Source organism: Lacerta agilis, chromosome 13, assembly GCF_009819535.1.
Source record: "Lacerta agilis isolate rLacAgi1 chromosome 13, rLacAgi1.pri, whole genome shotgun sequence".
Taxonomy (NCBI): Eukaryota; Metazoa; Chordata; class Lepidosauria; order Squamata; family Lacertidae; genus Lacerta; species Lacerta agilis.
The window spans coordinates 34,341,988-34,358,698 of NC_046324.1; the positions used below are offsets into that span (position 1 = coordinate 34,341,988).

A 16,711-nucleotide genomic window follows, 5' to 3' on the forward strand; every position below is an offset into this window, starting at 1 on the left:
GGGGGGGGGGGTCAGTAACACTTTTTATTTATTTTGATAAGCATGAACTACTACACAATTCACATAAGAGACACATTGTTAATATCACATTTTTAACAGAAAAAGTTAATACATGTTTAATTTGGTGTTTACAATAAAAATATTGGTATCATACTTCAGTTTTCAAAACATTCTACTCTTTATGTTTAACATACCGTCTATCCTTAACATATACCTGTACTTCAAGGCTTCAAAGTACATACATTTCAGTAATCCTTGAGTGTCAGCCAGGTGCAAAAAATGGCACCCAGACCTTTTGAGGTGCTTGCAAATGGATTATCTTTAGGCACGAAATGCACCTGGCATCCTGCTAATTTCGAACCCTGCTCATCTAATAGGTGAATGCGTTTGTGGACCTTCGATGTTAACAATCGTTACAGGGGAAAGTGGCATGAGAAGCAGGAAATAACTTGGGTATGACATAACTTACGGGAAGAAGTGATTGCTCTCCTGTACACGAGCCTGTTCAATAACTTATCCCACACCCAATACCTTTTCATCCCCAGCATTCAACAGAAACTTGGTTTGCAGAGATTATGAAGAAAGCCTTTTCCTTCATACTGCCCAAACTGTGGAATGATCTCCTAAGAGAGGCTTCTGCTAAAGAGGCTTTGAAACCTGCATTATTCCAGCAGCATTTTTTAAGCTCAGGCCTCGCTTGGTTTATTTTGCTGCTATGGCTTTTTTTTGTCATTCTACCAGTATTGTTCAACTGTATTTCATATTGCTTATTCATAGTGTTTTAATTTTGAAGCTGTTGTACTGTAAGCCGCTTTTGAGTGGCACATGCTTATAAAGATGAGACATAAAATTTCATTATAAATAAATAACTTTAATTAAAACTTTTAGAGCTAGGGTACCACAGGTGCTAACAACACAATGAACTATACACAGTCTCATCTCTGCTATGAACCTTATGGGTGTCTTTAGGCAACCTATCAACCTTTTATCCCTGCTTCCTCTCCACCACTGCAATGTGAGGATAAGAATATTGACCTATATATAAGGATTATTGAGATAACATGGTGTAATGGGGCACAGGTTAAAAATTCCCCTCTGTCATGAAACTCAGTGAGTCTTTATCTCACATCCTAACCTGAGAGGGCTGTTGTAAACTGGGATAATCCTTTTGTACACTACCCCAGGCTTCTGCAATAATGTAAAGGTAAAGGTAAAGGGACCCCTGACCATTAGGTCCAGTCACGGACAACACTGGGGTTGTGGTGCTCATCTTGCTTTATTGGCCAAGGGAGCCGGCGTACAACTTCCGGGTCATGTGGCCAGCATGACTAAGCCGCTTCTGGCGAACCAGAGCAGTGCACGGAAACACCGTTTACCTTCCCGCCAGAGTGGCACCTATTTATCTACTTGCACTTTGGCGTGCTTTCGAACTGCTAGGTGGGCAGGAGCAGGGACCAAGCAACAGGAGCTCACCCTGTTGCGGGGATTCGAACCACCGACCTTCTGATTGGCAAGCCCTAGGCTCTGTGGTTTAACCCACAGCGCCACCCGCGTCCCCTGCAATAATGTAAAGCACTCTAGATACCCTGCTCAGTGCTCTGCAAATGCTATTGTTGCCATCAACAATATCAGGATTTCACAATTCCGCTTGCCATGGCAAGTGCTCTGCTGCCCTCTTATGAGCCCCCAAGCTTCCTCCCAACCTTGGAAAAGGAGAGAGGGACTGGAAACATTCCCACAGTTGTGCTCACCTTCTAGTGATAATTCTCACTCCATCTCCCTCCCTAAAGTTGACAGTATACCTGGCACTTGGGTTTTGGTACTGCACCTTCAAAGGCATACCACCATCTTCATGGTGCATTCAGATGCACCATGTGAGGTCAGCGACAAGACCATACCCCTAACGTGAGAGTCCTGAAGACCAAAAACCAAGGCCAGTCAAAATTTGTGGACCCCCAATTGTCATCACCACCACCATCAAAACACTACCTGTGCCAGCAAGTGCTTTAACCATACATACTTCTTTCATATGGAAGATGATTCTAACCAGTGGCCTTTATAGCAGCAAAAAGCTCTTTGGTCAATGATCAAAACAGCACTCTGCTGCAGAATTATACTAAAGACACAGCATGCTCTTCCTCTCACAACTTGGAGTAAAGAATTCAATAGATCAAGCCAGTATGACTCAAATTGCTCAAAGAGAACAGGAAATAAAGTGGCAATGAACAATTCTAGCTCTGAGTCTCATGCATAGAAGTGCAATGATTAAGCCATCCAATTTATATAAGAGTGGGGTGTGTTTAGTGTAGGAATGTTCGTGTATACATGGACTTTTCTCTTGGACAGAATGCTTAAATAAGAGGGAGAATTATATGACTGTAAACATTCAAGGCACCCAGTAGTCCAAAGGCACCTAAACATTTGAGTCCAGGTCTGAAGAAGTCATTGAAAAATGTGTCATCCATTTTTCAAATGACACACAATAGCATCATTTACTGCAGAGCCTCTCCAACTCTTATTACTACATCCGTGCCTCTACTAGCTTACATTTTTAAATTTCTTGTGACGCAAATTCCTCTCATCCGCTTAACAGAATGGGATGGCCTGGCCTCAACTGTTCATGCTCTGGCGACCTCCCACCTGGAGGACCACTACAATTTGCTTTACTATCTTCACAGTCCGGAGACTACAGATAGTGAAGAATATGGCTGCTATACTGTTAAGTGGGGTAGACCAGTGAGACCACTGATCCTTAGATCCTTAGTGAACGACTGGGCACAATTCAACATATTAGTACAGTGGTACCTCGGGTTAAGAACTTAATTCGTTCTGGAGGTCCGTTCTTAAACTGAAACTGTTCTTAACCTGAGGTACCACTTTAGCTAATGGGGCCTCCCGCTGCTGTGCCACCGCTGCGCAATTTCTTTTCTCATCCTGAAGCAAAGTTATTAACCCGAGGTACTATTTATGGGTTACCGGAGTCTGTAACCTGAAGCGTCTGTAACCCAAGGTACCACTGAACTAGCAAACAAAGCCCTAAATGGCTCAGGACCCAAGTACCAAAAAGAATGTATTTTCCAGTATCAACCACCTTGGGCCTTATGGCCACCAGAGGAGGCCACATTGGTGGTGACCCATGTAATGGCGTTCTTGGTGGTGGTTCCACATTTTTTGAGGTTTAAACTGAATTGCTTTAGTATTGACATGTTTGCTGTCCTGGGCTCCTTTGAATGGGCAGAAGATACTTTTAATGAACAAATGGAGCATTTCAATTTACCTATACCCAACTGATTGTACAACCATGTGGTGGCCAAGGTACAACACAGCATAGCAATGCAAATTTATAGACCTCACAAACTCAGCGTTTACTATTCTTTGTGCAAGTATCTCTAGAGACACACAAAGGCAGCATGGAAAGCTTAGTTCAGGCACAAGCAAACTCGGCCCTCCAGATGTTTTGGGACTACAACTCCCATCATTCCTGATCACTGGTCCTATTAGCTAGGGATGATAGGAGTTGTAGTTCCAAAACATCTGGAGGGCTGAGTTTGCCTATGCCTGGCTTAGTTAGTCAAACCACCTACATGCCAACTTCAGTGGCAAGATGCTTGAAACCTGTGTTCCTGAGTATATGAGGCAATGTACATTTACCTAGGACAGATTCCAGGCAGATGCTAAATTGAAAACCAGGAAAATCAAAACATGGATTTTCATTCTGCAACATATAAAACTTCCCAAGCCCTCAACAGACTTGTCTCCAAACAAGTCAATACAACTGCAAGATAAGAGGTCTTAAGACTGCAGTTTAGATAGTGCGTCCATTTCTACATGTCAGCCCTTTATTTCATTTCCAGAAGGGTTTTTGCAGCTCTGCAGATGCATGAACTGATATTCCTCTTTAAGGCCCTGGCTCTGCATGAAGCACTCTTCCTTGATGACAACCAGCCACCTATGACAGCTGATAAGCAATAATATCAGAATCCTAAGTCGCAAAGTTCACCAGTGTCCAATATGCTTTGTTAGCACACTATTAGGCTCTGAAGCCAGTCCTTTGAAACACAACTCAACTGCAGGTACCCAGGTACCTTCCAACAACAGCATCTTATTAGAATGCTTTTAAATTCCTTTAATATACTTGGAAAGACATCCATCAGCAAAGCATCCACTCAGAATTGTTACTAATACTGATGGCTAAGATAGTAACCCATGAGATAACATGCAGCCTTAGGCAAATCTATCTCTAGGCCTAAGCACCACACCCTCCAAATCTTTACAATGAGGATAACACCACTTTCTTTAAAAAAAGAATTGAGACAAAATGTTCTGAACACTTGAAATGCACAATATATGCTAAGCATTATTATACTTCCAAGATACACATATGGCACTATAGCACATGTGACACATATGGCAGTGTATCACACATAACAAGATATCACACATGATCACACTATCAGAAACAACCCAATATATTAAATTTAAAACTTACCATTGTGGCTGGGGAGGTGTCTGGTATGATTTGGGCTCTTGGGAGCTTGGCTTCTTCCCTTCCCCTAGCTCATGTCATGGTCCAAGAGGTAGCTTCCTAGGAGGACAGCCTTCCTCCATTAGGGTAAAAAAAATTAAAAATGGGAGAGTGGGAAGAAATCACCCACCCTACCCTATCTTTTCACTCCCTGCCTTTGGCTTCAGGAACCCATCGGAGAGCAGTAGCTAGCAGAAATATTTTTTTATTATTATTATTATTTTTTAAAAAACACCCCTAACTTCCCCGTTTTCTGAAAAGGTCTTCAGAGCAGGGTATTTATGCAATGGGTTTAAAAACGAGAGATCTCCCAGACACTCCAGTGCAAGCAGAGGCCTATTCAGGGCGGGGGGGACGGGACGGGACGGGACGACACACACCGCGTATTTTCTGGGTGGGAATGAAAAAGAGGATCCTTTCAGAGAGGTAATGGGGGGGGGGTTGGTCTGAGGGCCTGTGCTTCGTGCTGCCTATCTCTTGTTGGTTGGGGGGCGCTGGGTGCTTTTTGGAAAGGAAGTGGGGCCTTCCTGCCTGGTGGGGCCTGCCTGTCCCTAGGAACCCACCTTCGCCCCCTTTCCTAGCCCCCTCCTCCCTTCAGGTCACACAGCCCCTGTGCAAGTCACCACCGAGCCTTCCTCAGAGCGCTCGCCCTCCTTTATCTCCGGGTGGGTTTTCCTCCTCCTCCTCCTCCTTCCTCTCAGCCTCCGGGGTTGGGGGAGGGGAACCACCACCACCACCAACCAACGCTGCTGCCGCTGCTGCTGACGTCCCGCCCACGGCCCCGCCCACCTCGCGCACGGCCCCGCGACCACAAACTCCCTCTCTCTCTCTCTCTCTCTTCCCACCCAGCCCGCGCCGACCTCGGTCTTCCTTCTGTGACGTAACAGGAAGCGACCCGCGAGGGCGGATCCCGACAGCCGCGCGAGGCGGAGCGGGCCCGCGCCACCGACCAATCCCGGAAGGGTACAGTGGTGACGCCACGGCGCGCGCGCTCGCCAAAACCCCAAAGAAGCCAAGGCGCCGCATACGCGCGTGCGCGGAGGAAGAGGCGAAAGTGGTTTGTCCCCTCCTCCTACCAAAAAATCAACCCTTTTAACCTACTGCCTTGAGGGGACAGCAAGAGGGTCTTCCTCAGAAACCATAAAGGCGGAGAAAGAGCTTCTTCCTGCCAACCACCAGTCCGCCTGCCTCGCTTCTTACTGCCCAACCCCCAACCCAAATGAGATGCCTCTGTTCTGACAGATTTAATTTTCTTAAGTGTTTGCGTGTGGAGAAATAAAACAGGTCGTTGGCGGTAGCCAATGCTGGAGTAGACAACTGAACTCCCTGCTAATGAACTTCCCCCAAAGAATCCTGGTGGGAACTCTAGTTTACCCTTCACCGAGCTACAATTCCCAGTACTCTTAAACTACAGATCCCAATATTCTTTGGGAGGAGCCATGTATTTCAAAGGCATGGTGTGTATGCAGCCAAAGGTCTTTATAATCGTATCTATTTTGACCCTGAAATAGTATGTGACCTATACTGCCCTGGGAGCTGACATGATTAAATGGCCGTCCTAACAAAAAAAAAAACCCCAAAACTAATACTGCACATGTTAGATTTTTACTTTTTTACTACTGACTTCACCTTTACTGTGTCTGGTATAAAGAGAGAGAAAGAAATCCGCTTTCCCTTGTGGTACTAAAACTCAGAGAAATCCAAGAAGCTGAATCCTGGAAGACTCAGGGCAGACGAAATAATATATTTCTGCACGCAGTGCATAGTTAAGCTATGGAATTTGCTACCACACAGTGTAGTGATGGCCACCAACGTGGGTGCCTTTAAAAGACTATTCTCTAAATTCACGGAGGATAAGGTTATCCGTAGCTACAAACCACAATGCCTATGCTTCGCCGCCACTGGCAGAGACTATGCCTCTGAATACCAATTGCTGGGAATCACAGATGGGCAGAGTGCTGTTGCACCCAGGTCCTGTTTGGGGGCTTCCTATGGTTATCTGGTCGGCCACTGCGAGGACAGGATGCTGGACTTCCTGGGTCTTTAGTCTCATGCACTGCAGAGCTCCTCTTATATTCTTATGTAGTATGCAAACAGTACCCTCTGCTGGAAGAAAAATGCCAAATCACCATCATCGGTGCCTCCGTACCGCTGTCATCCGTGCCTTATGGTCTTTATTGGATGTGTGGGGAACCACTACCGGTAGTAGGTTTCAGCCTTACCTTTGCAGAATATTAAGAGAAATGGCCTAAAATTGGGGATTTCCCCGCAGTCTTGAATGCATCATTGCCCCATCATTGTTCTTAAGCATGTAGGGCAGAATTTCACATACACAGCAGACATTTGTGCAGCCAGCCATTCTCTCCAAGCAGGGCATTCCAGCCTATCCCCATTATTCCAGTTTTCTTTTCCATTCTACATTCCATGGCGAGTGAGCATGTTCAGTTCTCACTGGGCTGTTGGATTCCACCCTACAAAAAAAAATTTTTAGGCCGCATTGCTGCAAATATTGAGGTTCCCCTGAGAATGCTTATTTAATAAATTTACAGTGAAATTCAACTAACTAGTGCCACTAGTGGAAGCCTGTGCAAGGATCTCTCTCTGCTAGTGCAACAGGACTCCCCCCTTCCTCTTGTGCCCCCAAAATGACCTGGGAGGGGTAAGGAGAAACCCCAAAACAGCACATGGAGGAGGAACAGGGAAGTTGTTCTGTCAGGCAAGCAAAAATGCTTCTGCTGGTGGAATGTTTGTAACAGTGCAACACTGAATTCATCCCTTCTTATGCTATACATTCATTATTTAATAAATGTATGTACCATATTTCAAGAAAATGTGGTTTGTAAGGCACACACCAAATGTACAATAAAATACAAATTATAACCATAAAACACCACAAAACCCTTAAAATATTTCAAATAATACATTACTAAAAGCTATGGGGAACATTCACACTGATATCCCCTTCTTGTTTCTTAGTTGCTTAATTTTGATGACAGCCCCGTGGCCACTCAACACCTGAATTCTCCATTAGGAGGAAGATTTCAGGGCAGTGAGCAAACACAATAATAAAATGACATAAAAATTCTGAACTAAAATTAGAACAAGCCTGGGTAAAACAATGTTTCTGGCAGGCACTGAAAATACTACAGCAGTCTGCAGGAAAACCGCTTAAGGTTCAATCTAAAACCTGACAGTGCTGTGCTGTGCAGGCAGTCTTATGTTAATCTTCACACAAAAATGACATCATCAATGCCCATTCAATGAAAAGCCTGCATGTGAGTGACTGATCAGAATAAAGTGTGCTTATTTGTCATGTTATTTGAATGGAATAAATCATGCATGCAAATTGTACACCAAGTCGTAGGTAATAAATGCAACTGGAAAAACAACAACAAAACAAGTTGTAAAAACAGAGGGAATGCCTAAGACTCTTCTTGCTAGGGGTATGTTTTTTGGGTAGAGCTGGTACTGCTTGTAACAGGGCTGGGGTATTGATCAGGGGTGTAGACCCCTTAAGTTAATGGAGATGACTAACTTAGGTACCTTGATTTTAATAGGTCTACTCTGAGCAGGACTTATTTGAATACAGCCCAACATCTCCAGGGATTATGAGAGAAACAGCCACTCCAGTGGGAAGAGACCAATTTGTGTTCCGGACACTTTTTCTTTTCTTCTAGATGTGGCAGTCGTTTTGTGTTGTGCCGTATCCCCATGACAGCCATTTTGTTAGTCCGCATGCCGCACAACTGCCTTTGTATGGCTGATGCACGCACAGCATTTTCTCAACATTCCAAATGTGCCCACTGGCCCACAAAGGTTGGCTACCCCCATTCTAAATTACGTAAAGGCTGTATTTAAGTTGAAAACCAATGCATTAAAATGGTTAGAGCAACCAGTTAGTGTGCATGCTTGCTTAGGAAATACAAGAATTTTAGAAAAGGAAACTTGATTGAACTCAACAGGCTGTACTCTGGGTTAATCATATTTCGAGTTTGCCCATTGGAATGGATGGACATGGCTATCTTAGGTTCACTAATCTCAATAGGTCTACTCTGAGTCGAACTTGGTTTGATGCAGGCCATTGATGAAACCCCTCTTCCCCCAGCTTGATGATTTAAATAAATGATTTGCTTTGCCTTAATTTAAATTCATCCACCTTAACCCATGGCCCTTCACTGTATGCACTGCTGCATAGTTTGCACATAGGGGCATTCCTATGCCAATGATGCCCCCATCTGGGATGGAAAAACATCCGATGTTTCTTCTGCAGGTCCCATGAAGAGTTAACTTTTTCTAATCCCCTAAGCAGCTAGAATTATAAATCTATAAAGTCTTTCCAAATCTGTTTCTGAGCTCTCCAGCAGCTCAAATTTAGTTAAATGGATTAATATGCAAATGTGGTATAAAACTTGCAGGAGTGTGAAGCTGTCTTTAGCTTTGATCTGATCAGCTTTTGGGAAAGGGGCAGGATCCCCTCTGTGTCTCTGGGCAGAATAGTGTTGATACTGACATCTGTTTGCACCCCCCCCCCACTCCAGTTTCCCTGGCCACAGGCTTATCTGGTGGTAGAGACCTGGTAGAGACCTGTTCTGGGAAGCCACCCATCATGTTAGAGATCCCATAATGGCCCTTGAGAGCCCACTAAGAGCAGGCACTCTGGGCCAATGTAAGATATTAGCCACAATGGCTCGGTTCCACCTCCGCAGTCAGAGACAATATGTGGGGACAGTGCTGCGTTGCTTGCAGGTTTCCCGTGGGCATCTGGTTGGCCACTGTGAGCACAAGGTCTATATAGGGCTTTAAACATAAGAACATAAGAAAAGTCTGCTGGATCAGGCCAGTGGAGCACCTAGACCAGCATCCCATTCTCACAATGACCAACTGGGTGCTTGCAGTACGCCTGCAACCGCACTCTGCGCACCTGCAATTCCCAGCAAATGTTCTTCAGAGGTGTGGTGCCTCTGACTGTGGCGGTACATAGGACATAGCCATCGTGGCTAGGAGCCACTCAGCCATGAATCTCACTGGGTCACTCATTGTCTCAGCCTAACCTTCCTCGCAGGGTTGTTGTGCAGATAAATTGCAGGTGGGGAAACTGCGCTGCGTGAAGAAGCAATTTCTTTTGTCCGTCCTGAATCTTCCAGCATTCAGATTTGTTGGGTGTCCATGAGTTCTAGGGGAATGGAAAACGATGCCCTCTTACACCCCTAACATACGTATGCAGTTAGTTGCTTCACAATATTCCTAATGATACGTGTGTACTAGATTTAGGTTTTCTTGTCTCTCTTTACATTATAAATGCACACAATTTATCAACGAATTGGTCATAACGCTAAAAAAAAACCCCCACTTCTATCCAAATCTCATAAAGAAAACTCAAGCGGTGCCATTTGATTCAATCTTGAGTGCATCAAGAAGCTAAGAATAGGGTTAACAAAGAGCAGCCGGGGGGATCAAAGTAGATAATTTCTGACTTGCCAATTAAAGATCTTATTGAATTGAAGAGGGATTATACACATACACACACACATTGAATTATAAGAAGTCCCGTCATCAAAGGCACTTATGGTTTTGCTTGAAGGAACACGCCATTAAATCAAAGAGCTCTGCCTTGTTTTGGAAACTGGCTAAATGTGGCTGTCAGATGTAGAGCAACCTTTGATTGGCAAGCGATTCAAATGGAGCCTGGGAACATCACTTCCTTGCTATTTTTAATCAAAGTGATATCAGATCCAAGCACTGTGCTTCACCATTTGGGGTGGTGAACTGCTTCTCCTTGATCCCTGACCTCCCTCTCATGGTGCAAAGCGCCTGGACTCTCCTGCACCACTGAGGCAAGATGCAGAGATTGCAGAATCAACTGTGTAACCCAGAGACAGGAAACCGCAGGCCTAGAGGTCTAATGCGGCCCTCTAGGCCTGTCTGCCCCCCCCCCGGACTCTCCCCAACCCTACCTTGCATCCTCCTTGAGTATTCTTGCCTGGCTGGAATGCGTCCTTGACCTCCCAACATGCCTATCTGGATGAATGGAACATAGAAGGTGGCCTTAGAGTGCATTTGTAGACCCTAGCCTACTGCACAAAGGTGAAAGAGAACACTCCTTGCACCTCTTGACGTCTAACATCATTCTAACAACTCCATGTAAGCATTATCCCTTAGTGTTGGTAATATAAAAACTATAAGTTACTCTTTATTTTCATCTCCCTAGGGACTTGTGTGTTTCTTTTTTTTTCTTTTAATACAATTTTTATTGATTTTCAAAAATAAAGAATTAAAGAAAAAGAACAAATGAGAGAGAAAATAAAGTTACATCATAATATCATAAACCAGGGGTGGCCAACTCCCATGAGACTGCAATCTACTCATAGAGTTAAAAACTGGCAGTGATCTACCCCCTTTTGGGGGGTCCAGGTCAAAGTTGTAGAGCTTTTTTGGCAGGAGCCTAAGTTGTTCAGCTTCTTTGAGGGGAGCCAATGATCTACCGGTGATCTACCACAGACGTCCAGTGATCTACTGGTGTAGTGGTTAAGAGCGGTAGACTCGTAATCTGGGGAACCGGGTTCGTGTCTCCGCTCCTCCACATGCAGCTGCTGGGTGACCTTGGGCTAGTCACACTTCTCTGAAGTCTCTCAGCCCCACTCACCTCACAGAGTGTTTGTTGTGGGGGAGGAAGGGAAAGGAGAATGTTAGCCGCTTTGAGACTCCTTCGGGTAGTGAAAAGCGGGATATCAAATCCAAACTCTTCTACCTGTTGGACATGCCTGTCATAATAAACATTCCACATATTGAGATTACTATGAATCTCTTGACTTTCCCCCATCCCATCCATGGGTCCTATTAATTCTATTTTCAACTGCATATCAATACTTCTCCAACTTTTCATATTTCTAGATTATCTGTACTTTCTGTTACCATACAAGTGTAATTAAAATCCTGTTAATGTTTTGACCTGTTTACAATGTTTTTGTATATACATAATAAACATTCCCCCCCCCTTTTTTTGAATTTCTTGTGTTCTTGATTCCTGAGCTTCCCAGATAGTTTTGCCATTTCGGCATAGTCCATCAGCTTGATTTGCCATTCTTCTTTAGGCGGGGTTGTCTCTTCCTTCCACTTCTGGGCTAACAACATCCGAGCAGCTGTTGTGGCGTACATGAACAATTTCTTTCGATTTGATGGGATCTTGGTACTGGGACTTGAGTGTTTCAAGGAGCCATCATTTTTTTAAACTGTGGAATTCTTTCCCAATCTCATAGGAGGCAGTGGTGGCAACCAACTTGGATAGCTTTCAAAGAGGATTGGACAAATTCATAGAGGACAAGGCTATCAATGGCTTCCAGACACGATGGCTATGCTTTGCCTCCATGGCTGGACGTAGTAATACCACTTGCTGGGAATCTCAAGTGGGCACAGTGCTGTTTCCTTCACGTCCTTCCTGCTTGCTTCCCATTGAGGCAGCTGCTTGGCCACAGTGAGAACAGGATGCTGGGCTAATTCAAGCCATTAGCCTGATCCAGTAGGCTCATCTTACGTTCCTTTGTTCTCTCTTTCTCTCTTTCTTTCTCCCAGCAGCCTGGATGCATCTTAAACCTGTCTCTTACCTTGAAGGTATGGTCCAAATATGTCTGCATAACTCATCCTGCATTCCAGCACCGGACTGTTAGAAACTGATGGACTGAGGAACAACCACATCACTCCTAGCTTCCCTCTACCTGCTTGGTTTAACTTACTGCCTGATAAAAGAGTTCTGTGGAAATCAAAAGCTTGCTCGCTAATTTTTTATAAATTAAATTTCTCATTTAGGTATGCAACTTTCAAGTTAGGGATGTTAGATAATTCTGACGATAACATAAATGGCCCATGTTTGCTTATTCTTCCTATTTCCAGAATGCAATGGAATCCAGCAAACTCACAGGCAGTATTCGCTGTTGTTGTTGCTTTCAGTCCTGTACAGTAGGACCCAGGACTGCCCTAGATTGTTGCCTTTATACTCTGTTTGTAAGCCACTGTTAGAAAATCCAGGACTAAATCAGGGATGGGGAACATATGCCCTTACTCCAAATATTGCTGGATTAAAATTCCCATCATCCCTGACCACAGTCCACACTGCCTGGTTCTGATGGGAGTTGGAGTCCCTAGCTCAGTTGGTAGAGCATGGGACTCTTAGACTTAGGGTCACAGGTTCGAGCCCCACATTGGGCAAAAGATTCCTGCATGGCAGGGGGTCAGAGCTGTCAACTTTCCTTTTTTTGCATTGGGAAATGGCGCTGGAATAAGGGAATTTCCCGCCCAAAAAATGGAAAGTTGACAGCTATGCAGGGGGTTGGACTACATGACCCTTGGGATCACTTCCAAGTCCATGATTCTAACATCCAGAAAACCATAGTTTCTTCTCTTCTAGACTAGATAAAACCTTGGTCTGATCCAGAAGAGGTCTTCTGTTCTTATCCATGGTCATTCCCCCTGCCACCCTCTTCTTAAATTGCACTTAGCCCCAGCCACATTCAACCAATCCCACCATCCCTGCTGACATTTCTGCCACAAATGGTGCCCCCCAGCAGTGCTCTGTGTCTGCGAGATGGCCTAGAAACATAGCATTTGGGTGGGTGGGGGGGAAATATCCCAAATTATTTAAGTGACAGTGCATGAAATATGCTGGCTCAAAGACAACAACCAGGCAAAATCAGCCACCCGACTATTAAAACCTTGCAATTTCTCTGAGACGGTGATCAAGCTAATGGGTTTTTATTGAGTTCTATATTGTATTTACACTGAAGGAAAGGGATGGGGAGGGGGAGAAATTAAGCATGGCGAAGCCAAAGAAAGGTCTCGGATCTGGACACCCAGCAATGTGATTCTTCCAGGACTCTCGGTTTTCCCAGAACTGATGTGGTTTTAGGAGTGACTCAGGCTATGTTTATGAAATATCATTGATGCATGGCGGGCCTGATGTCCCCAGAGAACAAGGACGCTGCTTCCAAGTTCCTTGCTACCAGCAACTATATGGTGCCTTTTGGGTTAGCCATCTATTGCTTCCTGGAACTCATTAGGGGAATCCCTGGAGCCCTGATGTTTGTCAGTAGATTCTCTCATTCCCCCTCTTACCACCTGGAGTTTGTTCTCTCTCTCTCTCTCTCTCTCTCTGCACCCCATTAGCTGACACATTAAATTTTTAACATTTCTTTTTGTGGATGTGTGTTTGCACTGCCTGCAGCAGCCTGGGCCGGTCCTGGAGATTAAGCCCCTTGCATTGGTGCTAAGACAGGCTGCATCAAGTAGGGGAAGTTTCAGGATTGGGATAGGGGGACCTGATAGGGATGAGCTGATCTGTCAAGTCTTGGTTTCTCTCTGTTTTTCCAGTCTTAAATTAAGTTCCTCACGTTTGCACATCAATGTGTTTTTTTGTTTGTTAGGAAAGTTTTTGTGAAATTTAATCAGTGTTTTACTGCAGATTTCTCCTGATATGCACATTCTGTGTGCAATTTTGCATAATGTACAGGGGTTTTGTTGTTGTTGTTGTTGTTGTTTTGCAAAGCAGCCTTCCTTAATAAAGTGCATTTTTTGCATGTTATTTTCACTAACATATGCATTTTAATGCACACCTTTGAATATGCATTTTTATAGTCATTATCTGGCTTGAGAGCTGCATCACAAAATTCAGAGATGGGCAAACTTCAAAGGATGGCTGTGGTTCAGTTGGTATGTTGTTTTGGAAAGAAGTACAACCCTAAGTGTTGTATTTTATAGAGGACAGTCCTCTTTTTGAGGTTATCCTCCATTTTGAAAGGCTGCCTAGTCCAACTCCAACTTGCCATGTTGTGATTTAATGATAGCTCGCACCTGACAATGGGGATGTAAAACCAGGCCTTGCTGGAACAGTTCATAGCTTTCTGCTCAACACACCACACTGATGTCACACAAAGGCTGCCATTTTTTTAAAAAAAACTATAATCAGCAGCTTGATCTTGATCAGGAGAGAGTATAATTTATTATATTATATTTTACAATTTTTCATTCTACCTATTTCTCCAAAGAGACTCAAAGTGGCTTTGTACAGAATGAAATGCTATGAAAAACTTCCTTGTCTGATCTCCGCAGGTCAATCTGCTGCAAAAAGCACAGGAGCAGATCAGGACAGGTTTGTATCTGGTCAGCTGGCAATCCTAACAGCAATTGTGCTCGCTGCTCACATCTGGATGCAAATTCATGGTTTGAATTTGCAGGGGACGCTTTGAATCGCCTCTAAGCCTGATGCTTACAAAGATGGAGAACTACTGAGATACTGGCCTTAAATTTCACTAGCATCAGAGGCCAAAGAGAGCCCATCCTGATCCCATTTGTCCAGATAATACCATTATCTCTGCCTATCACACAGCCCCAAGGCTGCCCAGAGGTTTGTTCTTTTGGAACCTGTTCCAAGCTGCCGGGGGGGGGGGGGGAGAGAGACACAATTGTTCCATTCTGAGAGTTTGTTGTTTTGTTCTATACGCTCCGGAGAATTTCAATATCATCTGAGAACATCAAGGCCTTGAAAGGCCTTGCACTAATGGGGATGATCTTACCGTCTAGGAGGGCCCTGGGAGGCGTCTGCAGAGAAAACCGATCTAAGTGGTTGAATGCAAACACTGGGGCCAAAAGTAATGCTGTTCTGAGCGTACTTAAACGTCTTACCCAACCCCTAAAGAAAACTTTTAAAAGTTGGGTTCCACTGAATGGAAACAGGCCCTCTTTTTATGGATTTATATCACACGTTTCCATCTTCAGAGTACTGCACATCCCATTAACTTAACTCATCTTTACAATACTCCTGTAAAGTAGGTCTGATTATCCCCATTTTGCAGACAGGGAGACTGAGAGTGACTTGCCTAACGCCACCATGTATATTTATATTGCAAGGTTAGGGGCTACTGCCCCTGCTCCTCCACACACCAACCTGTCAACCCCTTTGCCAACCCTCCTTCTGCACACCTCTACACCTGCTCAGACTCCTCTTCCTTTATACCTCACCCATTCCTTTATAGCTTGCCCTGAGCCCCTCCCATTACAGCTCACATCAACCCCTTTTAAAGAAGGGCACACATTTCAGAAAGCATTTTAATTTTTTTTAATGCCTCCCCCCATGCAGCCATGTTTAACCGGGAGTGGGTGGGCTAGGTGCATGGATCACAGAGTGAAGTGCTTTCCCCCTTCCTTTAAACAGCTTGTCTGAGCCCCCTGCTGGCCCCCCTGTGTCATGCTGGACTTGGTGTGGCCGCCTATTGGCAGCAATATGAACTGCAGCATGATGACAGCCTTACGTTTTTATTATATGGGATGATGGAGACAGAGATGGCCTTGATATTTCTAGCAAAGTGACTGTACGATCTCCCTTTTGTCAGGGATATTGGCTGAATGGTGACAAAATGAGTCCCCTGAATGAATAAGAAGGAGGGCTATCCCCCCCCCAAAGATAAACTCCCATTTGGGTCAGATTCAGAGTTTGGACCCTGTAAACATCTTATGGTGCTGGACCCTAGTTGCTTGTCCATGATCTCAGGTGCTGGTGTCAGCTTTGGATCTGACCACCACTGCTGGATCTATGTTCTACCACCAATGTTGGAGGCAGGATGCCTCTGAATACCAGTGGCTGAGAATCAAAATTGGGAGAGGGTGCTTTTGTGTCCAGGTCTTAAGCTTCCCATCAGCATTGGTTGGCCACTGTGAGAACAGGATGGTAATCCAGCAGGGCACTTCTTACCTCTTAGGTAGCAGAGGTAGGACTCCTACCAGGGACAGGACCTGGAATGATGTGCAGATTGTACATGTTTACCTCTGGACCTTTTGTAGGACACAATGCTGTCTTGGGGAAGGGGGAATGTACCCAGTGCGCATCACCTTGGGTTACTTCCCTTCTGGCTGCTCAGGTTCCCTCCAGAACAGCAGCGACATCCCATCACTGTCCCAGCGGATCGTGCCGTCCGGCCAACTGCTCTTTACGAGTTGCATTCAAAAACCTCCTGGCCCCCATAAATTAAAAAGCGATTGATTTTTCCCATTAGCGGGGCCAGGGCTAGGCCGGGGAGATGCATTTCAAACTGAGGAACACTAAATAATTCAGAAGGAGAAATGACAAAGCCCCACGCTGGGGGGAAGGCCAGGAACCTGTGCCCACCACCCCCTGCTCTCCATGCCCCAGAACGCAAGGTC

At 44.9% G+C, this 16,711-nt stretch overlaps 1 protein-coding gene across 3 annotated transcripts in view; it reads right to left on the reverse strand.

The window, feature by feature from the left end:
• XPO6 (exportin 6) overlaps positions 1-4,746 on the reverse strand; it is a 44,542-nt gene extending 39,796 nt beyond the window's left edge. For 2 of the 3 annotated variants that reach the window (XM_033166468.1, XM_033166467.1), the window contains exon 1: positions 4,490-4,745. In XM_033166468.1, coding sequence (XP_033022359.1) covers positions 4,490-4,492 — 3 coding nt within the window. In that variant the 5' untranslated portion in view covers positions 4,493-4,745. Of the gene's footprint in view, positions 1-4,489 lie in introns of all 3 variants that reach the window. The other variant, XM_033166469.1, reaches the window with a different exon arrangement.
• Between the last annotated feature and the right edge of the window lie 11,965 nt (positions 4,747-16,711).